Source organism: Ursus maritimus, unplaced genomic scaffold (assembly GCF_017311325.1).
Source record: "Ursus maritimus isolate PB19 unplaced genomic scaffold, ASM1731132v1 scaffold_12, whole genome shotgun sequence".
Taxonomy (NCBI): Eukaryota; Metazoa; Chordata; class Mammalia; order Carnivora; family Ursidae; genus Ursus; species Ursus maritimus.
The window spans coordinates 53,869,782-53,894,161 of NW_024423564.1; the positions used below are offsets into that span (position 1 = coordinate 53,869,782).

The 24,380-nt window shown below is 38.9% G+C and overlaps 1 protein-coding gene across 2 annotated transcripts in view; it reads right to left on the reverse strand.

Moving 5' to 3' along the window:
• PATJ (PATJ crumbs cell polarity complex component) overlaps nt 1-24,380 on the reverse strand; it is a 336,896-nt gene that overhangs the window by 208,210 nt on the left and 104,306 nt on the right. For both annotated transcript variants that reach the window (XM_040627217.1, XM_040627218.1), the window contains exons 21-22: nt 19,623-19,746; nt 14,114-14,288 (exon numbers count right to left, since the gene is read on the reverse strand). In XM_040627217.1, the coding sequence (XP_040483151.1) occupies nt 14,114-14,288; nt 19,623-19,746 (299 nt within the window). The remainder of the gene's footprint in view (nt 1-14,113; nt 14,289-19,622; nt 19,747-24,380) is intronic.

Genomic DNA, 24,380 nt, shown 5'->3' on the forward strand with positions numbered 1-24,380 from the left:
GAGAGAAAGGAAAAAATACACACACAACTTGTAAAACACAGTGTTGTATTAAAGGTTCCCAGAAAGTTTTGAATTTAAACAATCTATATGTAGTTAAATAGGTCTTAATTTCTAAGTTTTTAAAATATTTACATCAATAAAGTATGTACATCAACCAGAACACTGCTTTAATGTTCAACTCAGTAAATATCCACCTGCCACCAGAAAATCATAGAACTATTATAAACACTTTAATTTGTGACACTCCAGATGCTATTTTCTAAAAATCTGTGTTTGATTTGTACAATTTCACATGTTTCTCTATCAATATATAAAATATTAGGAACTATAGTCCTTCAAACTTGGTACTGATTGACCAGCAAAGAGAACACTCCAGCATAAACCAACATCAATAGTGGAAATGGCTAAACAGCTTAAGCACAATCCCTCTTTCTAGATCTGTCACCTTGGCCCTAAATAATGCCCTTGTCAATTTTAGCCCCTGAATATTCTGTGTCATTATCCATCATTCTGCAGTTTGCAGAGAGATTTACTTATGTTAGATCTAATTCGATCCTCCCACCTAGCACCACCATACTTTCACCAAGTTATGTTAGTAAGGAAATAACAACATAAAATGCTGAATTACAGAATAGCTACAAAGGTAATGCTATTGAATAGGGTAGACACGTTACCATATGTTATCTGGAGGAGGAGTCAGGAGTCCTAAGCTTCAGTCTAACCTGCACCATAAAATCGGTGTGTGACTCTGGACCACCAAATGAGATAACAGATCTGATAGTGTACGTTGTATTACTCTACACAAAAATATAGGCGCTACCTCTTCCATTCCATGTTCACAAAAACCCCGTGAAGTACTGCAGGTCATAGTATTATACTTTCCACGTGAGGAACCGAGGCTCACGGAAGGCTCCTACACAACCTCTTCATAGTATCCCAATCTTTGTTGCAGCACTCAAAGTTTCAATGCTCCATTTTTCTCTGAACTCTCAAATAAGTCCCATAAAAAGTAACAAAACTCCACCTATTTGCTGCTTCTACGGACAGACTTTCTGGGATATAATGGTTTATGGCTGAGTGAGAAAGAGAAAACTGAAAGGATCTAGACAATCCAAAAATCAGTTAAGAAATTGGGATCATGGGGTTCCTGGGAGGCTCAGTTGGGAAGTGTCTGCCTTCAGCTCAGGTCATGATCCCACGGTCCTGGGATAGAGCCCCGCATTGAGCTCCCTGCTCAGTGGGGAGTCTGCTTCTTCCTCTCCCCCTTCCCCCTGTTCTCACTCTTAAATAAATAAAATCTTAAAAAGAAAAAAGGGGATTGGGATCATTAACATCTCATCCACTGCCAGATGGCTTTCTTGCCTCAGACAGTATATTTTTTATTATTAAGAGCATCACAATATTTAAGGAAAAAGAGCTTGGCAGATACTTGCCAATTACTTATCTAATGTCCCCTCCCTCCTTCCTTACCAACATAACCTCTCTTTTATTCCAGGTGGCACTATGCCCAGCTTTAAAGAAATACATTTTCTGGACTTCCTTTCAGCTAATGGTAACTGGATGCTAGAGTTCTGAAATGAAAGTAGAAGTCCCTAGAGATTTCCAGAAAACCTCATTAAATGGAGAGAGAATCATCTGGCAGGAGCCTTCTTCTAGGACCTTCCCTTTCTTCTTGCCTAGAAGGCAGAGATGACATGGGCGGTGAAGCATCCATTTTAAAATCATGAGGAAACAATGACTAAATCAATACATTAAGAACAGCAGAGCAGAAAGGAAGAAGGTGTTTAAGACCCTGACAGATCACCTTCTTCAGGGTTTTTTTACATGAAAAAAATTAAGGCCCTGTTTGGTTAAGCTACACTGAGGTGTTTGTTTGTAAGCAGCTGAATGCAATCCCTAAATGATACTCATGATTCTACCAACTTAAGTCTTCATTTTATCACATTACATTGTTTTTTGTACATGTGCATATTTGTTGGATGGTTGTAATAACAGACACTTTCATATTCTGATTACCCTATGTAATAGTAAGGGGTAAATGATATATGACTGGCATTTAACTGAGGCTTAACATTCACTTCCTTTACAATTTTTTTTCATTTGAATTTGCATCAAAATTTTCCCCATGTATTATAATCATCATTTTTTATTTAATAGCATCTTTTCTTTTTTTTTTAAAGATTTTATTTATTCATTTGACAGAGATAGAGACAGCCAGCGAGAGAGGGAACACAAGCAGGGGGAGTGGGAGAGGAAGAAGCAGGCTCCCAGCAGAGGAGCCTGATGTGGGGCTCGAACCCAGAATGCCGGGATCACGCCCTGAGCCAAAGGCAGACGCTTAACGACTGAGCCACCCAGGCGCCCCTATTTAATAGCATCTTAATAGCCCATGCTACTGACGTAATTTATTTGCTATCCCAAATATGATACGCTGAGATTATATCCTGTTTTTTGTAATGTGGACATTACTGCAAGAAATACCAACATAAAATGCTGAATTACAGAATAGCTACAAAGGTAATGCTATCAAATAGGGTAGACATATTACCATATGTTATCTGGAAGAGGAGTCAGGAGTCCTAAGCTTCAGTCTAACCTTCATGAGTATCTTCATGCTCTGCTGTATTTTTTTATTTTTATTTTTTAGATTTATTTATTTTTTTTTATTTTAGAGAGAGAGCACATGAGAGCTGGGGAGGGAAGAGGGAGAGAGAGCATCCTCAAGCAGACTCCGCACTGGGCTCGGAGCCCAACACAGGGCTCAATCCCAGGACCCTGAGATCATGACCTGAACCAAAATCAAGAGGCAGCCGCTTAACTGACTGAGCCACCAAGGCACCCCACTCTGCTGTATTTTAGAATTCCCCTTTAAATAAATATTCATTAAAGATTACATTTAAAAATCCAAAAAGCAAACCAACACTGAAACCTTCCTCCTCTCCATTTTCTACTTTCCTGTATCCCAAATCATAATAGGTGTGATAATAAGCAGCAGCACTGAGCTTCCACAACCCTTAAATTTCTCAAGTGACAGAAGTGATAGGATCATCTTTTGTTATTTACAACAAGCCCTTTTCAACCATACCTGACTTTATTACGCTAACAAGGGGACTTTTGGTGAGACCCTAGGTAGCTTTGGGATGGGGTCTGGTTGCCAGAAAAACAACCATATGATTAGTTAGAATTTCAGTCCCACCCTCGTCTGGGAAGAGGAGAGGGACTAGAGATGGAGTTCAGTCACCAATGGCCAATGATGTAATCAATCATGCTTACATAATGGAACGTCCATAAAAACCAATAAACAGGGTTCAGAGAAATTCCAGATTGGCACATACATCAAGGTACTGATGTACTGGCTCGGGGGTGGGTATTGCACCAGGAAAGGCATGGAAGCTCTGTGCATGCTCCATATCTCGCCCTACGCATCTCTTCCATTTGGCTACTTCTCAGTTGTATCTTTTATAATAAACCAGTAAGAGTAAGTAAAGCACTTTCCTAAATTCTATGAGCTGTCCTACCAAATCATCAAACCTGAGAAAGGGATCATGGGAACTCCCAATTTGTAGCTGGTTGGTCAGAAGTACAGCTTGCAGCGTGGCTACTTGTGACTGGCATCTGAAGTCAGGACAGTCTTGTGGAACTAAGCCCTTAGCCTGTGTGATCAGCGCTAACTCTGAGTAGCTAGTGTCAGAATTTGAAACTGAACTGTAAGACACCAGTTAGTGCCCAGAGAATCAGTAGTTGGGCAGAGGGGAAATCCTACACATTTGGCATCAGAAGTATTGTGAGCAAAAACAGTTCATAAGAAGCACTAGGAAAAAAAAAACCCCACATAGGTATTTTTACTATGGTACATGGATGCTACTATTATTCAATTTTTAGAAACCTAAAATAGAATGGAAACCAAGTTTTAACATTAATAGGGACTATTAGTTTCCCTGTTAAAAAAAAATGAAAACCAAAGATTCCCCAAACAGCTGGCTTTCATATACAACTAAGGAGGTTTCCCTGTCTAGAAAACCCTGTCTAGAATAGGCAAAATTTTAGTTTTCTTTGATGGTGTAACAAAAGGATTATTCTGTTGGAAGAAACTCCCTGACTTTTTCGAAGCATATTTCTTTAGGAAGTTTACACATATTTTATTCAGATTATTTCATACTTAGAGAAAGATAAAACTTGCAAAAGCTTAGGGGTGCCTGGCTGGTTCAGTCGGGGGAGCATGCGACTCTTGATCTCAGGGTTGTGAGTTCAAGCCCCACGTTGGTTGTGGAGATTACTTAAAATCTTTAAATAGCAACAACAACAAACCAACCCCCCAAAAAACTATCTTGCAAAAGCTTAACCAGATAGTGTGATTTGTTTTGGAAATACCATTACAGGAGATAAGCAACTATACAAACTAATGTGATCACTTTACATTGATGAATGCAACCTTTACAACCAAATTAAAATTTAATTGAGAAAGTAAAATATTTTTACTGCACATATTAAGATCTAAATTTACACAAACATATTTAAAACTTTAACAAGGGATTTCTGACCTCAAATTTTATAATTTGCACTGATTAAATACGGTCAATAGTTCAATCAGTTAGAATCTCATGTTAAAATAAATGAAATTTACTTCTCACACTTATCCAGTTTTATAACCCATTTTCCCCCAGAGGAATTAGCCATACAATAGAAACAGTGCTTTTTATTTTAGACTTTTATAACAAATAGCCAAAGTTACCATTTTTTTTACAGAACTGGGAGGAAAGGGGGACCACCCCGTTAATGAACAACTGGATATTAATGTAAGATTTGATCATGATATACAATCTGTTTGCAAATCAAATTTTCAGCATCATACAAAAATGAGATGAATCAGACCTTTTCTTTCCAACATAACTTTTTTCATATAAAATTTCTACCTACTAAGTACAAAGCCAAAATGAGAGTCAAGTAAACTCAGCACTCTAAAATGATGCAAGCAGGATGAGTTTTGGTGGTGACTAAACGATCTCGAGATTTCTTTTTCCACTTTAAGTACAGAGTCTATATGGTAATTTTCCATGATACACCATAGGGAATTGGATGGTAGGCACTAGTGTTTTTCAAACTAGTAGGGCTACTTACACAGATGTTACACGGTGATTTTGAAGTTTGCAAAGGAAATTATTATATGACACCAGTATACATAAGGAATAGGCATTCCCTTACATTCAAGTTTAGAAGGACACAGACTGTGCTGAGGGAAAGAAGCCAGACACAAAAAAGTACCTACTGCATGATAACATTTACATGCGTTCTAGAACGGGAGAAATAATTTACGGTGTTAAAAGTCATATTAGTAGCTGCCTGGGGCGGGACACTGCCAAAGGAGTGATGGACGTAATATCTTGATCAGGCTGTTGATGACATGAATTTACCAAAATTAAACTCTCCCTTAAAATTTGCGCATTTTATATAAACACATAAAATTGTGTTTAAGAGTTTTCTTAAGAAACAAAAAAACTCAAGCCATAATGGGTAAGCTGCTTTCTTACAACAAATTTACTTTTCATTTGGCCTTCTGTAGAGCCTGAATTAGTAAACAAAGATCTAATTATATTTTCAAACACATTAGTATAATGCTCTATGTGCCTCTTGTCCTAATTTCTCACATTTGTCTTCGCCTGCAGAGTAGACAACAGCTCCAACAGCATTATACTAGAAATCTCCCGTTTTCCTCCCAACTCAAACATTTCAGAGTAGTCTTTGCTCAAATGTACATATTTATTCTCCCCTAATCCTCAGCCTCCTACCAATGTTCTGAATCTACACATAATTTTTGGCAGTTTGCCTCAAAAGTAAATCTATTAAATATCCACCATTGCCTTCGAAGGCATTAAATGCCAGGCACTGTACTGGGGCTCAAAACGTAACATTAACTCACTTAATCCTTTCCCCAACTACAACACCCTGCCTATTTCACCTGCCATATTCATAGCAAACGATCGATACCTGAAAGCATTTATTTTCATTTGTATACTAGTATGCCTATAACATGATTTTTTTCAATTTTAAATACAAGTGTTTCATCTCAAGTTCTTCCTCCTAGGCTTTAGGCTGATACCTTGTTTTCCTTACTATAGTTGATCCTACTCATTACACTTACACACACACACACACACACACACACACACACAAACCACAATCTCTAATAAACTCAGCAACAAAGAACATTGCCCTTGAAACCTCTGAGCCCATGAGTCTATCCTTGTCATCTAGCATCATTGCCAACCTTTCATTAAGCACTGTTCAAGGCATTATATGAAGTCCTTTATATGCACACTTACTTAACTCAAAGAACTACCCACTTTGTAAGTGAGGAAATACAGACACAAGGGAAACCTTCTCAGGGTCAGGTAGCTACAGATAACAGAGGAAATGGTTGAATAGTACCTATGCTGTATCTATACTACAGATCTGCCATTAGTCTGAGAAATGTGCATGTTCCCCATTACGGGTGCCCATATGTTTTAGGCAGCAGGTGATGACAGAGATGAGTCAGAAAAAAGACTGAAGCCAAGTGCGTTCTGAAGCCAGAATCTCAAGAGGCTTTATAAGGAAAGAAGCATACTTGGAACAAAAATCACTTGGATTCCCTCCAGAGTTATCACACCCTGCTTGCCCAAAGGCCCCTTCCTAGAGATCTCCACTTCAAGGAGCATCTGACCTCTTACTACCAATCCTCTTGATCATCTGACTCTAGAAGCCAGAGGAGCTCATGTTCTTGGTCACATGGGATTGTAATAATCAGTGTCACCCAAAAAGGAGCTCACACCCCTAATCTGGTGCCCAATATTTGTGATTGCTGTAGAGGGGACACCTCTATATTGCCTGATTCTTGGGGCCAGTTAGGCTTACATTCATGAGTCCCACTAAGTTGTAACCAATGGACAACAAATTCTTCAACAGCTACCACCCCTAGAGCATAACAAGAGGCACAGACCCAGGAGCTTCGTCCTTCCATGGAGGAGCCTATTAATCATTAGGGCTGTGGCCTGAGAGGTGGGGTTCTAATGAAGCACTCATCTTGAGGCTGACTAATCCTTTCCAGAGACCTCAGAGGGCACGTGCTCTCATCATGCTCACCCTCTGCCACACTCCAGGAGTGCCACTGACTCTTGGAGGGGAGCATTCCATGAGTCTGATACCCAGTTTTTGCAGCTGACGTCCAGGGGATGCCCCTTGATTGCCTGGCTCTGGTGGATGAAGGGTCTTGCATTCCCGGATCCCACAGGACTATGGCAATCAGAGGATGATTCTTGGCAGGCTTACCACCAGGGCAATTCAAAGATAACAGATTGAGGCACATGCCCCAGTCTTCCTCTGAAGGTCACTTTGCTTATTCTGGAGCTTCAGGCTGAGGGGCAGATTTTAGGTCTGGCACACATTCAGCAACCTACAGTGTTGCTCTAAAGGAACCTGGGTTGTGAACGCCATCCTGGCACTCTCCTTCTGCTTTGCTCTAGCTCCCTGGTATCTCCCCAAAAGGAGCTTATACACTCTTTCGAGCTCCAATTTTTTTTTCCATACACCAAATCTTTATTTAGGAATTTTATATAGGAGTGCCTGGCTGGCTCAGTCAGTAGAGCATATTTTCAATATATTGAAAGGATCATACACCATAATCCAGTGACTGATTCCAGGGATGCAAGTATGGTTCACCATTCACAAATCAATGTGATACACTACAGTAACAAAATGAAGGATAAAAGTCACACGATCATCTCAACAGATACAGAAAAAAGCATTTGACAAAATTCAAAATCCATTTATAATAAAAACTCTAAACAAAGCAGGTATAGAGGGAATGTACTTCAACATAATAAATGCCATATATGACAAGCCCATAGCTAAGATCAGACTTAACAGTGAAAAGGTGAAAGCTTTTCCTTTAAGATCAGAAACAAGACAAGGATGTCCACTCTTAACATTTTTATTCAACATAGTACTGGAAGTCCTAGCCAGAGCAATTAAACCAGAAAAAGAAACTAAAGGCATCCAAATTGGAAAGGAAGAAGTAAAGCTCACTATTTACAGATGACATGATATTTATTATATACAGAAAACTCTAAAGACTCCATCCAAAAACTGTTAGAATAAACAAATTCAGCAAAGTTGTAGTATACAAAATCAACATGCAAAAATCTGTTTCTTTATATTGATACAAAGTATCAAAAAGAGAAATTAAGAAAACAATCCCATTTACAATGCCATCGAAAAGAATAAAATACCTAAAAATAACCAAGAAGATGAAAGACTTGCATATTAAAAACTACAAGATATTAATGAAAGAAATTGAAGATGACACAAATAAATGGAAAGATATTTCATGCTCATGGATTAGAAAAATTATCGTAAAAATGTCTGTACTATCCTAAGTAATGTACAGATTCATGCAACTACTATCAAAATTCCAATGGTATTTTTCATAGAAACAGAACAATCCTAGAATTTGTATGAAACTACAAAGACCCAGAAGAACCAAAGCAATCTTGAGAAAGAACAAAGCTGGAGGGGTGCCTGGGTGGCTCAGTCATTAAGCGTCTGCCTTCGGCTCACGGCGTGATCCCGGCGTTATGGGATCGAACCCTGCATCAGGCTCCTCCACTGGGAGCCTGCTTCTTCCTCTCCCACTACCCCTGCTTGTGTTCCCTCTCTTGCTGGCTGTCTCTCTCTCTGTCAAATAAATAATGTTTAAAAAAAAAAAGAACAAAGCTGGAGGCAACATGCTTCCAGATTTCAAACTATATTACAAAGCTATAGTAATTAAAATGGCAGTACTGGCATAAAAAGAGACACATAGGTCAATGGGATAGAGAGCCCAGAAATAAACCCAAACTTAGATCATCAATTAATTTACAATAAAGGAGCCAAGAACATACAGTGGGGAAAGGATGGTCTCTTCAATAAATGGTGTAAGGAAAATTGGACAGCCACATACAAAAAAATGAAACCAGACCACTATCTTACAGCATACACAAAAATTAATTCAAAGTGGATTAAAGACTTGAATGTAAGACCTAAAACCACAAAATTCCTAGAAGAAAACATAGGTGGTGAACTCCTTGGCATAGGTCTTAGTAATTATATTTTTAATCTGACACCAAAAACAAAGGCAACGGAAGCAAAAATAAACAAATGCGACTACATCAAACTAAAAAGCTTCTTCTGTACAGCATAGGAAACCATACGCAAATAAAATGGCAACCTACTGAATGGGATAAAATAACTGCAAATCATCTATCTGATAAGGGACTAAAATTCAAAATATATGAAGAATTCATACAACTCAATACCAAAAAACAATCCAATTAAAAAATGGAAAATCTGAATAGACATTTTTTTCCAAAAGACATACAGATGACCAACAGGTACATGAAAATATGCTTAACATCATGAATCAGCAGAGAAGTGCAAATCAAAACCCTAATGAGGTATCACTTCACACTGTTAGAATGGCTATTATCAAAAAAAACAAGAAACACCAAATGCTGTTTGGCAAAGATATGGAGAAAAGGGAACTCCTGTACACTGTTGTTGGAAAGGTAAATTGGAAAAAGTATGGAGGTTCTTCAAAAATTTTAAAATACAATTACTGTATGATCCAGCAATATCACTTCTGGGTATTTATCTGAAAAAATGAAATACACACACACACACAATGGAATGTTATACAGCCATAAAAAGAATGAAATCTTGCCATTTGAGACAACATGGATGGAACTTGAGGGTATTATGCTCCGTGAAATACATCAGACAAAGACAAATACCACATGATCTCTCATATGTGGAATCTAAAACAAACAGCAGCCAAAAAACCAAACTCATAGATACAAAGAACACACTGGTGATTGCAAGAGGCAGGGGATGAAAGGCAGGAGAAATAGGTGAACTGTTTTTGTTTTGTTTTTAGTTTAAATAAATTGAATAAACATTCTGACCCATAGTCAGACACATCATCCATTGCACCACTGGCCCCCTTCAAATTGAATATTAAAAACAAACCAAAAAACAGGCCTCCAAAGGTACAGAGAGGTCCATGTCAGTGTGATGCAGAGGCACGGTGCACATTAAATAACTTTGCTGGGTCCTACACAAAAATTAATGCAAAGTAGAAACTCTAAAATATCATTCAGCACTTCATGATACCCTGGTCTGAAAGACTGTCTTCCGAAAGAATCTATGCATTACTCAGGAGAGCTCCTGAGTGGCAATCGATACTCTCCCATGACCCTAACTCCATGGGGCACATCTTGAAAGACTGAGAGAGAAGAAATACGACTTACAGGAACTCTTCTAGAACGGGCTGAAATTTCAACATAGCCTGAATCTATGACAGCAAGTCAAAAAAAAAAAAACCCAAAAAACAAAACAACAATATTCAAATGCAAAACTGATCTTTCAAGATAAAAGTTAGGTCAAAACTCTGGGATGCCTGTGCCTGCATAAGAAGTCAGCTTGTCAAAGTTACTTTAAGAGAAAAAGTAATGGATGGGGGAGGAGTCAAGTGCATCTTCCTTCTCAGAAGCTGAAGAAGCAAGTAAGACACAATGGATGTTCCATTTGGTCTTCTGCATAAGAAAGGAGGGGTGGTCTAGGAAATGTATTTAGGTGTTGTCCAATTCTGCAGTCACAGTTCTACACCTTTAAAGAAGCAGCCCCATCTCCAAATTCTTTGACCAGATTCAATTATTAACACCAAGCCTAAGAGAAATTTTAAAAATAAAGATGTTTCATTTGAAAAGTAATTTGACCATGTAAAAAGTCATAAAATTAGGGGCACCTACCTGGCTGGCTCAGTCAGTGGAGCACGTGACTCTTGATTTAGGGGTTGTGAGTTCAAGACAAGTAGTGGAGATTACTTAAAAACTTTTTTAGTTTTTAAAAAGTCATAAAATTATATTCCTAAGCCTCTCAGTACTTCCACCTCCAGGCATCTCTCCTAAAGAAACAAACCCACTGCCTGTTTAAGACTGTGCTTCCCAAGGAGCTGGTTACATCACTCGCACCGGAACACAGGACCTGTCAGCACCTCCCCTCTGCACACTGGTTCTCTGCCGAATAAAAAGCCACCGGATTCCTCCAAGTAGTTGAGCTGATCTGAGTCTTTCCTTTCCACTCAGAGAGGAGCTATGCTGAAGCACAGGACCAACTTTTTGTGATATGAAGTTTCTATCTAAACCTATAGGCAAAGGTCACGAGGTTGCTGAACTGAGAAGTGATATCATACTAAGACACTTCATATATCAACAAAAAACCATTCTTGGACTAAGGTTTTAATAAAAACATGAAGGCCAATAAATCCACCCTATCTCTCATCCCTGCTATGCTTGGCCAACGCCTCCAACTCCTTCCTTCCCTGCTGCTCTGGTTTCTCCTTGCTTCTATTCCCAGACCCACCCCCAAGACCCTCCAGCCAAACTACCCATCACACTCCATGGAATATCCTTGAACTGTCAAGAAACTACTCCACACCCTGACCTCTTCACCGAATGTTCTCCCGACTTCTTCTGTTCTCCCTACAGCTTCTGGTTCCCTGCCACAGATATCACGCTCAAGTGAGGGATGCTCATTGTCTCACTTGGGGAAGTTGGAAAAGGAGGGGCAAGATTTTTCTAAATTCCCTTCCTCCACTAAGCCGTTACTCTCCTATCCTTGTTTCAAAAGTGAATCCCTACTCTGACACCTCTCCTATTAATGTCCACATTACTACCACCTCATCACTGTTTTAAAATGACCTTTACCTAAATCACAAAAAATATAAAAAATAAAAAATCTCTTGGGATTCCTGCTCGCAGGACACAAATAGCACTTATATTTATACCTTCCTTTTCATTCCTGGCACCTGTGTCTGTGGAGGAGGTAAACTTCCTCCCATCAAACCATCAAAGGTTCATCTCTCTAGGTGTGCAATGTCTTTCTCTCCCTTCACCCTCGCCAGGGACAGTGTTTAATCATCACTTTTCTAGCATCGACATATTCCTTCGCTGGATCTTTCCCAGAAAGAAACAAAGACAGACAGACACACACACACACACATACACTATATATGCAGTATATAATTCCTTCTCCTTTACCTCAATCTAGTACTACCCTCTAGCTATGTAATAACATGCATTATATCTATCTCTTTTCATGACCAGGATTCTGAAAACACTAGTCTTACTGGACTTACTATGCCCAGTTTCAGACCTGTTCAATTCTCAACCCACTATTTTCTAATTTCTACTTTACTGAAACTGTTCTGTGTTTACCAAGGGCATCCGTGTGGCCAAACCCCGTGCAAACTTTTCTGTTTTATCTGCTCTGATCTCTCTGAAGCATGTAATGATGGTCTTCCTGGGGGTGTCAGGGTGGCTCAGTGGGTTGAGTGTCTGACTCTTGACTTCGGCATAGGTCATGATCTCAGGGTTATGGGATCAAGCCCCATGATGGGATCTGCACTCAGCGGGGAATCTACTTGAGGATTCTCTCTTCCTCTCCCTCTGACCCTCCCCTTGCTTGCACACACACTCACTATAATAAATAAATAAATAAATAAATAAATAAATAAATAAATAAATAAATCAATCTTAAAAAAACAAAATGTCCTCCTTCCTGGTTTCTATGACTATCTCTAGGTTCATCAATTTCCTCCAACGTTTTGTTCATTTCACTCTATTATCTTCTTCCTCCATTCATACCTGTAACATTACTGCTTTGCAGGACTACAATTTTGGCCCTATGTTCTTATTATTTGAGCTTACAACGGATGATGACTATTCAAATCTAGCAGTTTTACCTACACTTGATCTTGCTCCCGATTATCCACATCAGGATAATCCCCAGACTCACACATCTAATTGATTCCACTTCACTCTGTGGAACCCTCAACATGTCCCAAACTAAAATCATCTCCCCTTCCAATCTGTTCATGCTCCTATACAATTTTTTAAATTGAAGTATAATACACAATGTTTTATTAGTTTCAGGTGTACAACATAGGGATTCGACAGTTCTATACATTGCGAAAAGCTCACCATAACTGTAGCTACCATCTGTCACCATAAAAATTATAATATTATTAGCTGTATTCCTTATGCTGTACTTATCCCCGTAACTTATTTTATAACTGGAAGCTTGTGCCTCTTAATCCCCTTCACCTATTTTGCCCATCCCTCTTCCCCCTCCCCTCTGGCAACTACCAGTTTGTTCTGTTTATGAGACAGTTTGCTCATTTGTTCATGTGTTCTGTTTTTTAGATTCCACATATAAGTGAAATCATATGGCATTTGTCTTTCACTATCTGACCTATCTCATTTAGCATAATATCCTCTACATCTATCTATGCTGTTGAGAATGGCAATATTTCATTCTTTTTTATCGCTAAGTAATATTCCATGGCATATATACCATGTCTTTTTTTTTTTTTTAAGATTTTATTTATTTCTTTGACAGCGAGCGAGTGAGAGAAAGCACAGGAGAGGGAGAAGCAGACTCCCTGCTGAGCAGAGAGCCTGACGTGGGGCTCAGAACCCCGAGATCAAGACCTGAACCGAAGGTAGATGTTTAACCGACTAAGCCACCTACGGGCCACAATACCACATCTTCTTTATCCATTCATCTATCAACAGGCACTTAAGTTGCTTCCTTTGCTCCTACAATCACATATGAAAGAATTAATGGTGTCGCAATCCATTTATTGTTCCAGTCCAGAAACACAAGTCATCCTCAACTATGTCTTCTCACCCTGACACGTTATCAGTTCCAATTTCAGCAAATTCTCTAACTCTTAAATCCATTCCCTCCTTAATCTGTATGTCTTGCTTACATTGTTAAAATAAACTCTTAACTCTTATTCTCTAATAATATTCTCTAATAAATATTCTACATAATCCATTTTCCACACAACTGCAAGAATACAAAATTGTATATAGCCTTCAATTTTAAGTATGTGAAATTCTCAAAGAAATTGTCTAATATTCAGCTTTATTCATATTTTCTGTATTTTCCAAATGTGCCACCATAATCATATTTATAAAAATAAGAGCAAAAACAAAAATACTTTCTAATGTGAAAACAAAGATAAATGGTATCATACCATGCATCAGTGGTATATCTAGAAGATAATGTTCCTGCGTATGCCGAGGCCTTGGAAACAACTCGGGTCCTGGGGAGTTGGTATAAGGGCAAATCTTCCTGCTCCCTTCTTTGAGCCACATCAGGGTGTTCAACAAGCAAGCCAGGACCTTGGACATCAGTTGGAATCATCATGCCTAAAGAGCAAACCCAGATAACAGTGAATACAAGATGCTTTCATTCATCCTTCATTCGTTCAATAAATAGTTATGGGTATCCGCTTGGGGCACGCCCTTCAAGGTAGAAATCTTATTCATACTAAACTAAATAAATAAAATGTTTAGTATGTCAGATGGTGACAAGTAGTACGGTGAAAAATGAAGCAAGGAAAGGGGACAGGGACTGCACAATGGAAGGAGTTACAATTTTATATATGGCCTCACGGAAAAGATGACATTTTAGCAATAGAAATATTTTATCAAAAGAACCCCCTTAATGATTGTACTCTAACTCACTACACATTTTCCCTTACCAACCTAAGTTGTCCCAACTGTAGGAACTCCCACATTTCACTTATTTAAAAAAATAATTCCACAGAATAATAACCAAATAAAATTTTTTTTAAAAAATTTTAATTTCAGTATAGTTAACACACAGTGTTACATGAGGTTCAGGTGTTACAATAAAGGGATCTGACAACTTCATGCATCACCCAGTGCTTATCAGATTGAGAAAACACATTTTTAACAGGGCTTTGTTTACAAATTCCTGAATTCATTTGCATTTGTTTACCACATTTGATTCTCATATCAAACTATGAGTTAGAAAAGATACTAGCAACCATATTTTACAGATGGAGAAACTCAGGCTAAGCCATTTTGCCAATTGGAATGTGCAAATTTACCTGACATGCCACCTGTGTCATTCTCCCATTTACTGAAAAAAAGACTAGGGCAGAGTTGTGCATAGAGTCCTATGGCACATAGAGACCTGTGCCCATACTGTCATAAGTCCATTAATCACCCTTAGGATACACCCCAGTAACTGATTAGGAATTTTCAGCCAATCTTTCTTCAGCATATGGGACAAGTATGATGAACTGTGATCAAATGCCTTCCTTAAATCCATGCATTTATAGTATTTTTTGGAGCTCTGGCCTTTTAGAAAACCAGAAACGATCTTGATAGAGATATTATCCTAAACAATAGAGATATTATTCTAAATTTTTTCATATAAGCATCACCTAAACTCTTTCCATTTCTTTGGAACAAATCTTCAGTAAACTCACTACTCCTGCTTTTTATCTTGTCTAGAAACTCTGGAATCAGGATCTAATCAGTTGGTCATGCAACAGAACCTGAAGAGGGGGTGAAAGTCACTCTAAGGCTCAGGTGGTTCTATAGGACGTCTCGTGCCTGTCCCCCAGCCCCAGGTACCCTTCACTCCTGTCCTCGGGGGCCTACATTCCTGCAGAACACTCTAATCAATACCATCACCTCAGAGTTCTAGCTTTGCCTGTGTCTGCCTCCTGCCCACTGAGGAGAGACCGGGGTGGGACTAGACTCTAGCTGGAATGGCCAGACCCCAGTGTTAGGAAGAGGGAACCGGCTCTATTTGCAGAGCGGTTTCCCATGCACTTACTCTGGTAAAAGCGGCCTGTTAAATTACAGCATTGGGTTTCATAGGTTGCTGCAGTCCATTTAAAACTTTTCATTACCTGTTCCACACAAAGGCTGCCCGTGCCCTTTGTCCTACTCCTCCTCCACGGACTGCCGGTGCTGGGGCTCAGGCCCACATTTCTCAGCTGTCACGGTGCTTGACACACTCGCACTTTACAGAGCTGTTCACCAAGTGCACTGCAGCACCCAGAGCCCATAAAACAAACCGAGTCCTCGAGGGCCTATGCAGGTGTTGGGTAGGGGCCATAACCGGCGCACAAAGGTTAGAAAAACAAAGTAGTTTAAAAAAAAAAAAAGTTCCTGGACAAACGGAGATTAATGTTTATAGGAGAGGAATTGGGGGAAATTTTCAAAAGGTTTATACTTGGTGAGGTGCAAGAACAGAAAAGTCAACAAAAAAAAGGCAAGAAGAATCCAAGTAGAGAGGAGGAGGGGTTATTGTGTAACCTGGCCACTGCAGGGGGAAGGAGGGCTGGGAGTTGCAATGCTGTTGAATAACCACACATAAGCAGCATTTCACCTTCTCATTCGACAAATGTTTCTTGAGCACCTGCTATGGTAACACAATCAGATACAAGCCTTGCCTTCCAGAAGCTCAGTTTATAGGAAGAGCTAGGCATACAAATGAGTAAGTGTGCCTGACTCTTGGGTGCAGTGATACTCATCCAGGGTTCCCTGGGGCACGATCTAGGCAGGCACAGTGGAAGATTAGGAAACAGAACTACTTTCTGTTTGAGACCTTCTGAAAACCTGTAACACTAAATGCATTATTGATCTGGAATTTATCTTGCATGCTTCACCTTATTAATTATGCTAATTTCTAGGTTTAGTTTCACAGCCCATGAAGAGTAGAGGCTCTTAGAGGATACAAAATTTTAGATTAAGTATAGGGTCAAGAATAGCCCTTTGCACATAAGGTTCTCAAAAAATAATTTTTAAATTAATTGTTCAGAAAAAGAAATTTAATTGTTCAGAGATAAATCTAAAATTGTCTGTTACTAATAAAGTGGTCAAAGAATTACAGATTTGAAAGAGGACTTAGAGAACACTTAGCCCAAATCTTTCATTTTATAGTTGAGGAAACAGAGAGGCTTGGAGAAGCCTGTGGAATTGCCTGGTGACACAGAGCGACCAGTGACTGAAAGAGTCAGCCACCTGCTGGACAGGATCTCAAGAGCAAAATCAAATCTTGAGTAGAATGAAGTCAATATGTATGCTGCTGAAATCTGTGTCAATTCTGTATTAATAATTTCTCAGCCTACCCACAGTTAGCATTAATCCAAATAGTCATGCCTACTGAACAGCATTCCAGAGGCTTTCAAAAAATTTTCCTAAAAGCAAGGAATTATGGGGGTGCCTGGGTGGCACAGCGGTTGGGCGTCTGCCTTCTGCTCAGGGCGTGGTCCGGCGTTGTGGGATCGAGCCCCACATCAGGCTCCTCTGCTGTGAGCCTGCTTCTTCCTCTCCCACTCCCCCTGCTTGTGTTCCCTCTCTCGCTGGCTGTCTCTATCTCTGTTGAATAAATAAATAAAATCTTAAAAAAAAAAAAAAAAGCAAGGACTTATGAAGCTTTTCCAGTGAGGACAGATCTAAGATATACAAGTCTAACTTCATTCCCAAAACTATAATATCTAAAAAAATAAATTCCCCGGGCCCTGCAAAGTGTTAGATTAAGGCAGTGTAGTGGGCAGATTGGGGGACCTCTCTAAAAGACATACCCAAGCCACAGAACCTATGAATGTGACGTTATTTGGGGGCGGGGGGGGGGGAGTCTTTGCAGATACAACTAAGTATGGTGAGATGAGACCATCCTGGGTTACCCAAGTGGACTCTAAATCCAATGGCAGATGTCCTTAGAAGAGACAAACAAGAGAAGACACAGGGAAAAGAGAGAACAGCCGTGTGAAGACAGAGGCAGACATCACACTGATGCAGCCATGAGCCAAAAAACACTAGCGGCACAAGCGGCTGGAAAAGGCAAAAACCAGAGTTTTCCCTCGGGCCTTCAGAGGGAGCACAGCACCTTGATTTAGGACTTCGGTCCTTGACAACAGTGAGAGAATTAATTTCTGTTGTTTTAAGCCACCCAGTTTGTGCCAATCTGGTACAGGAGCCCTAAGAAACTTATATGGGCAGAAGTCAGAGGAAGGAACTCTGAAGTCACTGGGATAATACACAGAGCAGAGCTCAAGAGGGACTATTTTCCCTGTGTTCCTCCCAACCCTGCTGCTTCTCCCCACAGACGCTCACCCCATATGGCCAGTCTATCCTTTCAGTCCTGACAGTATAAAGCAGTGAGTGATTCTCAACCAGGGGAAATTTTGCCCCCCAGGGGACATTTGGCAATGTCTGGAGACATTTGATTTTGATCATGACGGGAATGACAGTACCATTGGCATCAGGGTTAGAAGGCAGGGAAGCTGCTACACATTCTACCATGAGCAGGTCAGCTCTCCACAACAAAGAATGACCTGGTCCAAAACAGTAATGACATTGCTATAAAGTATCAAGGGCAATCAAAGACATATGGCCTATTAATTCAGTTGTTCATCCACTTGTGCCATAAATCTTCTCCAAGTACTTAGCCAGAGGACTATAGAAATGTGGTAAATTTTTTAAAAACAGTATAATGGGACACTTGTGGGGGGAAAAAGTCCATTTTTATCCTAGTCACAACTGGTTACATATCATGAAAAACTGGATACACTCATCTAATCTTAGATACTCAAAATTAACTATCTGTGCTGTGTTTCAACTCACAGGGAATTGACAATTGTTACCATCTCATAGATGTCTTCAATCTTTTATGTTTGTTTTTCTGAGACAGCAAGCAAGAGAGGGTGGGGAAGGCCAGACAGAGAGAGAGAATCTGAAGCAGGCTACACACTCAGAGCAGAGCCCAATGCTGGGCTTGATCTCACGACCCTGAGCTCATGACCTGCACCGAAATCAAGAGTTGGACGCTTAACCAACTGAGCCACCCAGAGCGCTCCCAGATGACTTCAATCTTTATCAGTAAGGATTCCATTCTTTAGATTTTACTCAATATAATGCTGAATTCATTGAAACTATTATATAACCTTCTATAGTGCACTCTGGCCCTACAATGTATTACCATACAACACGAGAACTGCCCAAAGAGAAAGACTTTTCCTATAAGCAGAGTCATAACACGTGAAGGACAGCATAAATCCTGAACAATGGCTCTATAAATCCCAGTGCTGTGAAAGAACTTAACTGTCTCACCTAAGGATCTTAATAATATAACAGCTTTTGATATTTCAGTGCTGGATGAAGAAAAATTATTTTTTAAAGTCAAGTTTTCAAAATTATGTAAGAATCAATATTGGGGGTAGGCAAAGAGAGGCACTATACTTTTAGGATTCTTTAATGGAAACTAAGTTATTAATGCAGCAAAACTGACCATAATATATGGCTATAAAAATGTTTCATAAATGTTTAAAATATGCCTCTCTTTATTAATATTTAACAACCCCATTCAATGAGCTAACAGTATCACTTAATAGCTTCAGAGATTTTAATATATATTAGTAGAGACTTATTTCAGATTTAGCATGTAAGGTACTAGTTTTAGGTTTAATCCACTCTGCTCATAAAAAGCAAAATCAGTCATTGAAAATACAGTCCTCTCAGACAACAGAATCTGAAAGTTCTCCATTGACATACGAGCCATGTTTATTCTTCCAGATATTCTGAAGCAGATTAATAAACAGATTTAAATTTGCATCACAATGAATTAAAATATGACAGTAAGAGTTATCATATATATAAATAAAACAACAGATTGCAAAATAATGTAATTTGTGTTTATGAGAAACAAAAACCACAAACCTAAATCCAGACTGCTTTTTGTTAATGAATTAAGATTTTCCAGATCATCAAATCTGCCTTGTTGACTGTTTCCTTCAGATGAGGGTATGGAGGGTAAGGAACTGATGCCAAAATTTTCTTTCATCTTGAGAGGAAGAAAGACAGAAATGCATTAGTACTTTGTGATAAAGTGAGGAACATTATAATGTTGTTCAAACCAGATAACAATGATAGTGGAAAACTGGTCCTACAAACAGGCCTTCTCAGTTAATGGTTTATACAGTGGCAAGCAGTTACAAACGCTGATACCTTTTTATCTCCAAGGGTAGAGGCTAATAAAATCTGTTGTTTTTTTTTTAAACACTGGATTTTTTTTTTAACAAAAAAAATCATTTTATAAACATTAATGAGTGGATTTAAGTAAATGATCACATAGTTATAAGAATAAAGATCTATCCAACCAAGAAAGGTCAATGGCTGACACACACTAACTCATGGATCATGTTGGATCACAACCTCAATAGATTCACTGACAATCCCAAAACACCTGGTTGGGAGATTTTCATAGCTCTAAGCTCTTGCTTTGCCCTCCCTATCACTTTAATCTGCCTAGCGAATACCAGTTATCCAAACCTAAAACCTGCAGATAAGCACAATCAAGGAATTTGGGTTTTCTGCTTGTTTTCCTTTGATATATGTCTTCTATGGTTTCCAAAAGTTATAATCTTCCAGAACATACAATCTTCACTAACATATTTTATTATGATTTTTAAAAAAGATTTTATTTATTTATTTGAGAGAGAGAGAGAGAGATAGTGAGAGAGAGCATGAGTAGGGGGCAGGGAGAGGAGGGAGAACCAGAGGCTCAATCCCAGGACCTGGATCACGACCTGAGCCAAAGGCAGACACTTAACCAACTGATCCACCCAGGAGCCCCTATTATGATATCATACAAATTTTTATAGGCATAAAATTAAATGATACCATTAGGGCCACCAGAGGAACATACCGCAATTCACTTAAGATGAACAGCACCGTTACTCTCTATTGTTGGAAGTGTACGTCGTTCAAAACAAAAAAGGTGAATGACATCTTTTACATGGTCCCTTGTTTATATTAACGTTATATTGGTCAGGCTTCAACGGTAAGAGAAGGAGGTCTCATAAACTGAAGTAACAAATACTGCTAACTTTTTCCATATAGATTATGAATATAGCTAAGTATAGAACTCTATCAGATATCTAATGAAGCCTACAGAACATAGAACTCAACTCCAATATTAAATTGGGGTGAGAAAGGAGATACAACGACCTAGGTGCCTAGAATAAAAGAAGAAGAATTTCTTAGAGAAGTGAGTAAGGAGGAAGCGGTAAGTGCTGAGTACTTAGAAGAAATTTTACAGTAATTTTGGACTTAAAAAAAATGTTAATGGCAATTATGTAACTGAGGAGTAAGAAAACTGATATCTGAATCTGAATTTCAATATAGAGGGTTAGCTCTTTAGAAAAAAAATGAGTTTTTCTAAATAGAGAAGAGAATAAGAACACACAATTGGTCTTAGGTAAATAATCCTCAGTCAAGAGTCAGATCTTTTGAAAAGGGGCAAAAACTTAAGACACTTCTCCAGAGAATATATGAAGATGCCCAATGTGCACATGAAAAGTTGCTCAACTTTTCCTAATAATAATATCTAGAAAACTGCAAATCAAAACCACAATAAGATACTACTTTGTACCTTCTTAAAAAAATAAAAACAGAAAACAGTTATTAGCAGACACGTGGAAAAACTGGAAAATTTGTGCATTACTGGTGGGAATATAAAATGATGCAGCTACTGTGGAAAAGAGGATGGTGGCTCCTCAAAAATTAAACAGACTTGCCATATTATCTAGCAATTTCACTTTTGCGTATATAGTCCAAAACATTTAAAACAATGATTTGAACAGATACTTTATACCAGTGTTCGCAGCAGCATTATTCACAGTAGCCAAAGGAAGAAACAATCCAGATGCTTATCGACTGATGAATGGGTAAACAGATGGTGGTATATACATACAGTGCAGTACTATTCAGCCTTATAAAGGGAGAAAATTCCAACAAATGCTACAATGTGGATGAACCTTGAAGGTCTTATACTAAATGAAATAAGCCTCACACAAGTGGACAAATATTGTATGAGTCCACTTAACTGAGGTACCTAAGGTAGTCAAATTCTGAGAGAAAGAAAGTGGAACTGTGGTTGTTTGCCAGGGGACGAGAGAAGGGGAGAATGCATAGTTACTGTTTAATGGGTACAGACTTTCAGTCTGGAGAGACGAAAAAGTTCTGGAGATGGATGGTGGTACCAGCTGTAAAATAATGCAAGCGTATTTAAAGCTAGTAGAACTGTAAGCCTAGAAATGGTTAAAATGGTAAATCTCATGTACAGTAGCCCCTCCTTATCTCTGGGGAATATATCGCAAGACCCCCAGTGGATGCCTGAAACCAAGGATAGTACCAAACCCCATATATACTATTTTTTTCCTATACATACATACCTATGATAAAGTTTAATTAATAAATTAGGCCCAGTAAGAGATTAACAACAATAACTGACAATGAGAACAATTATATTGTAATAAGAGTTATGTAAATGTGGTCTCTTTCTCTCTCAAAATACCTTATTGTACTGTACTCACCCTTCTTTTTATGATGATGATGTGAGATGATAAAATGCCTACATGATAAGATGTAGTGAGGTGAATGATGCAGGCAGGTGTTAAGCTACTACCGACCTTCTGACAATCTGTCAGAAGGAGGATCATCTGCTTAGACCTCGGCTGACCACAGGTAACTGAAACTGTGAAAGTGAAACCAGAGATTGGGGGGGGGGGGCAGGGGCTACTGCAATGTGTATTTTACTACACCTAAAAATAAATAACCATGGGGCGCCTGGGTGGCTCAGTCGTTTAGCGTCTGCCTTCGGCTCGGGATATGATCCCAGGGTCCTGGGAATGAGCCCTGCATCAGGCTCCCTGCTCAGCAGGAAGCCTGCTTCTCCCTCTCCCACTCCCCCTGCTTGTGTTCTCCTCTCGCTGTGTCTCTGTCAAATAAATAAATGAAAGGAAGAAAGGAAGAAAGGAAGAAAGGAAGAAAGAAAGGAAGAAAGGAAGAAAGGAAGAAAGAAAGAAAGAAAGAAAGAAAGAAAGAAAAGAAAAGAAAAAGAGAAAAGATAGAGAGAGAGAGAAAGAACCATATCTATAAATCTTGATGGTTTTATCCATCAATTAAAATGGAGTAAGGGAGTAGGAGAGAAAGGTAAACTTAAGAAGTTGGGTACTATTTGTGCTCCACAAATACAGCTACATCTATAGCCCAAAATGGATATTATAATGAAGATAGAAGTGATAATATTACTCTATCCTTCTGGAGGGCACTCTCTAAAGGAGTATTGAGAATTACGTATTTTGTAAGGTATTCAAATGTTTTAACAATCTATCCAAGGCTTGTAGTATTAGATAATAAATTTTCATCACACAAGCACCTTTCTGAGAGAAGGGCAAATAAAGATTCAAGCCCATCCTGATATTATGTGTGTAACTGTTATAGAGAATCAGACCATTCTATCAAAAATACGCCACTTTGGCATAAGGATTATTCCAAGAGGAAACAAATGAGAAACAGCACACATAGAAAAGCTATCTTCCCTGACTGTTAATTACCAGAGATGACTCTAGATTTTTTTTAGCTCAGAGATGGCAGCAAGAGGAACATACATAAAAACCTAACTAAAACAGCCCTTATCTTCCATCAATTCCCCCCTGATTTTATCTTCCTACAGCTCTGACCCTAAACCTAAACCCCTTTTCCTTTGTCTTGTCACTTCTCTATAAATTTATTGTTCTTTGTTAAGAAGCTCTACAAGCCCAAGTTCTAACCACACCTTTGAGTTACTCATCACTGAGTTTCTACTGCATGAGTGCATGCCACACTTGCTAACAAATTGTTTTTCATTTGTTAATTTTTCATCAGCTTAATTTCCAGGGCCCCAGCCAGAGAACCAATGAGGGTAGAGAAAAAAAAATTTTCCCCCCTTTCACTGCCATCATTGTGGAGTTCAGGAAAGGAAGAAAAGAATGCCCAAAACAAGAAGATATAATTATTTAAAGATAATAAAATATTGTGCAGACAAAACACATTAGGGCTGAAACCATTTTTTTTTTTTTAAGAGAGTGTGCAAGTTGGGGGTGAGGGGAGGAACAGAGGGAGAAGGAGAGAGAAAGAATCCCAAGCAGGCTCCTGACATGGAGCCCCACGTGGGGCTTGATCTCACAACCCTGAGATCATGACCTGAGCCAAAACCAAGAGATGGACACTTATTCGACTAAGCCACCCAGGCACCCCTGCGGTGGAAACAATTTTAATGCCATTTTAGGGAGCTTACAGGTCACCTGACAGGATCAGAAATGGAAAATAAAAAGAAGCAAGTTAGGAAATTTAACACAGATTTAGTAATTAGGATGCATGCCTTTCAAATTGTGAGCACTGAATGTTGTTATAAACAAGCTTTCTAAATAGCACTTTAAAAACAACAGAGTAAGTGGTTATATTGTGAAGATCATCACTATGCGCTTACAAAAGGAATTCTTTTAAAGTCTATTGTTATGCAAATGAGTGCTTTGAGATCAGGATAAAATTCTGACTGATAGCATGGATTCAAAAATTACTGTATCTCAAACAACCTAGATGAAAATTAAGATGATATATTCGGAAAACTGTATTAAATGACAGAAAGGTGAT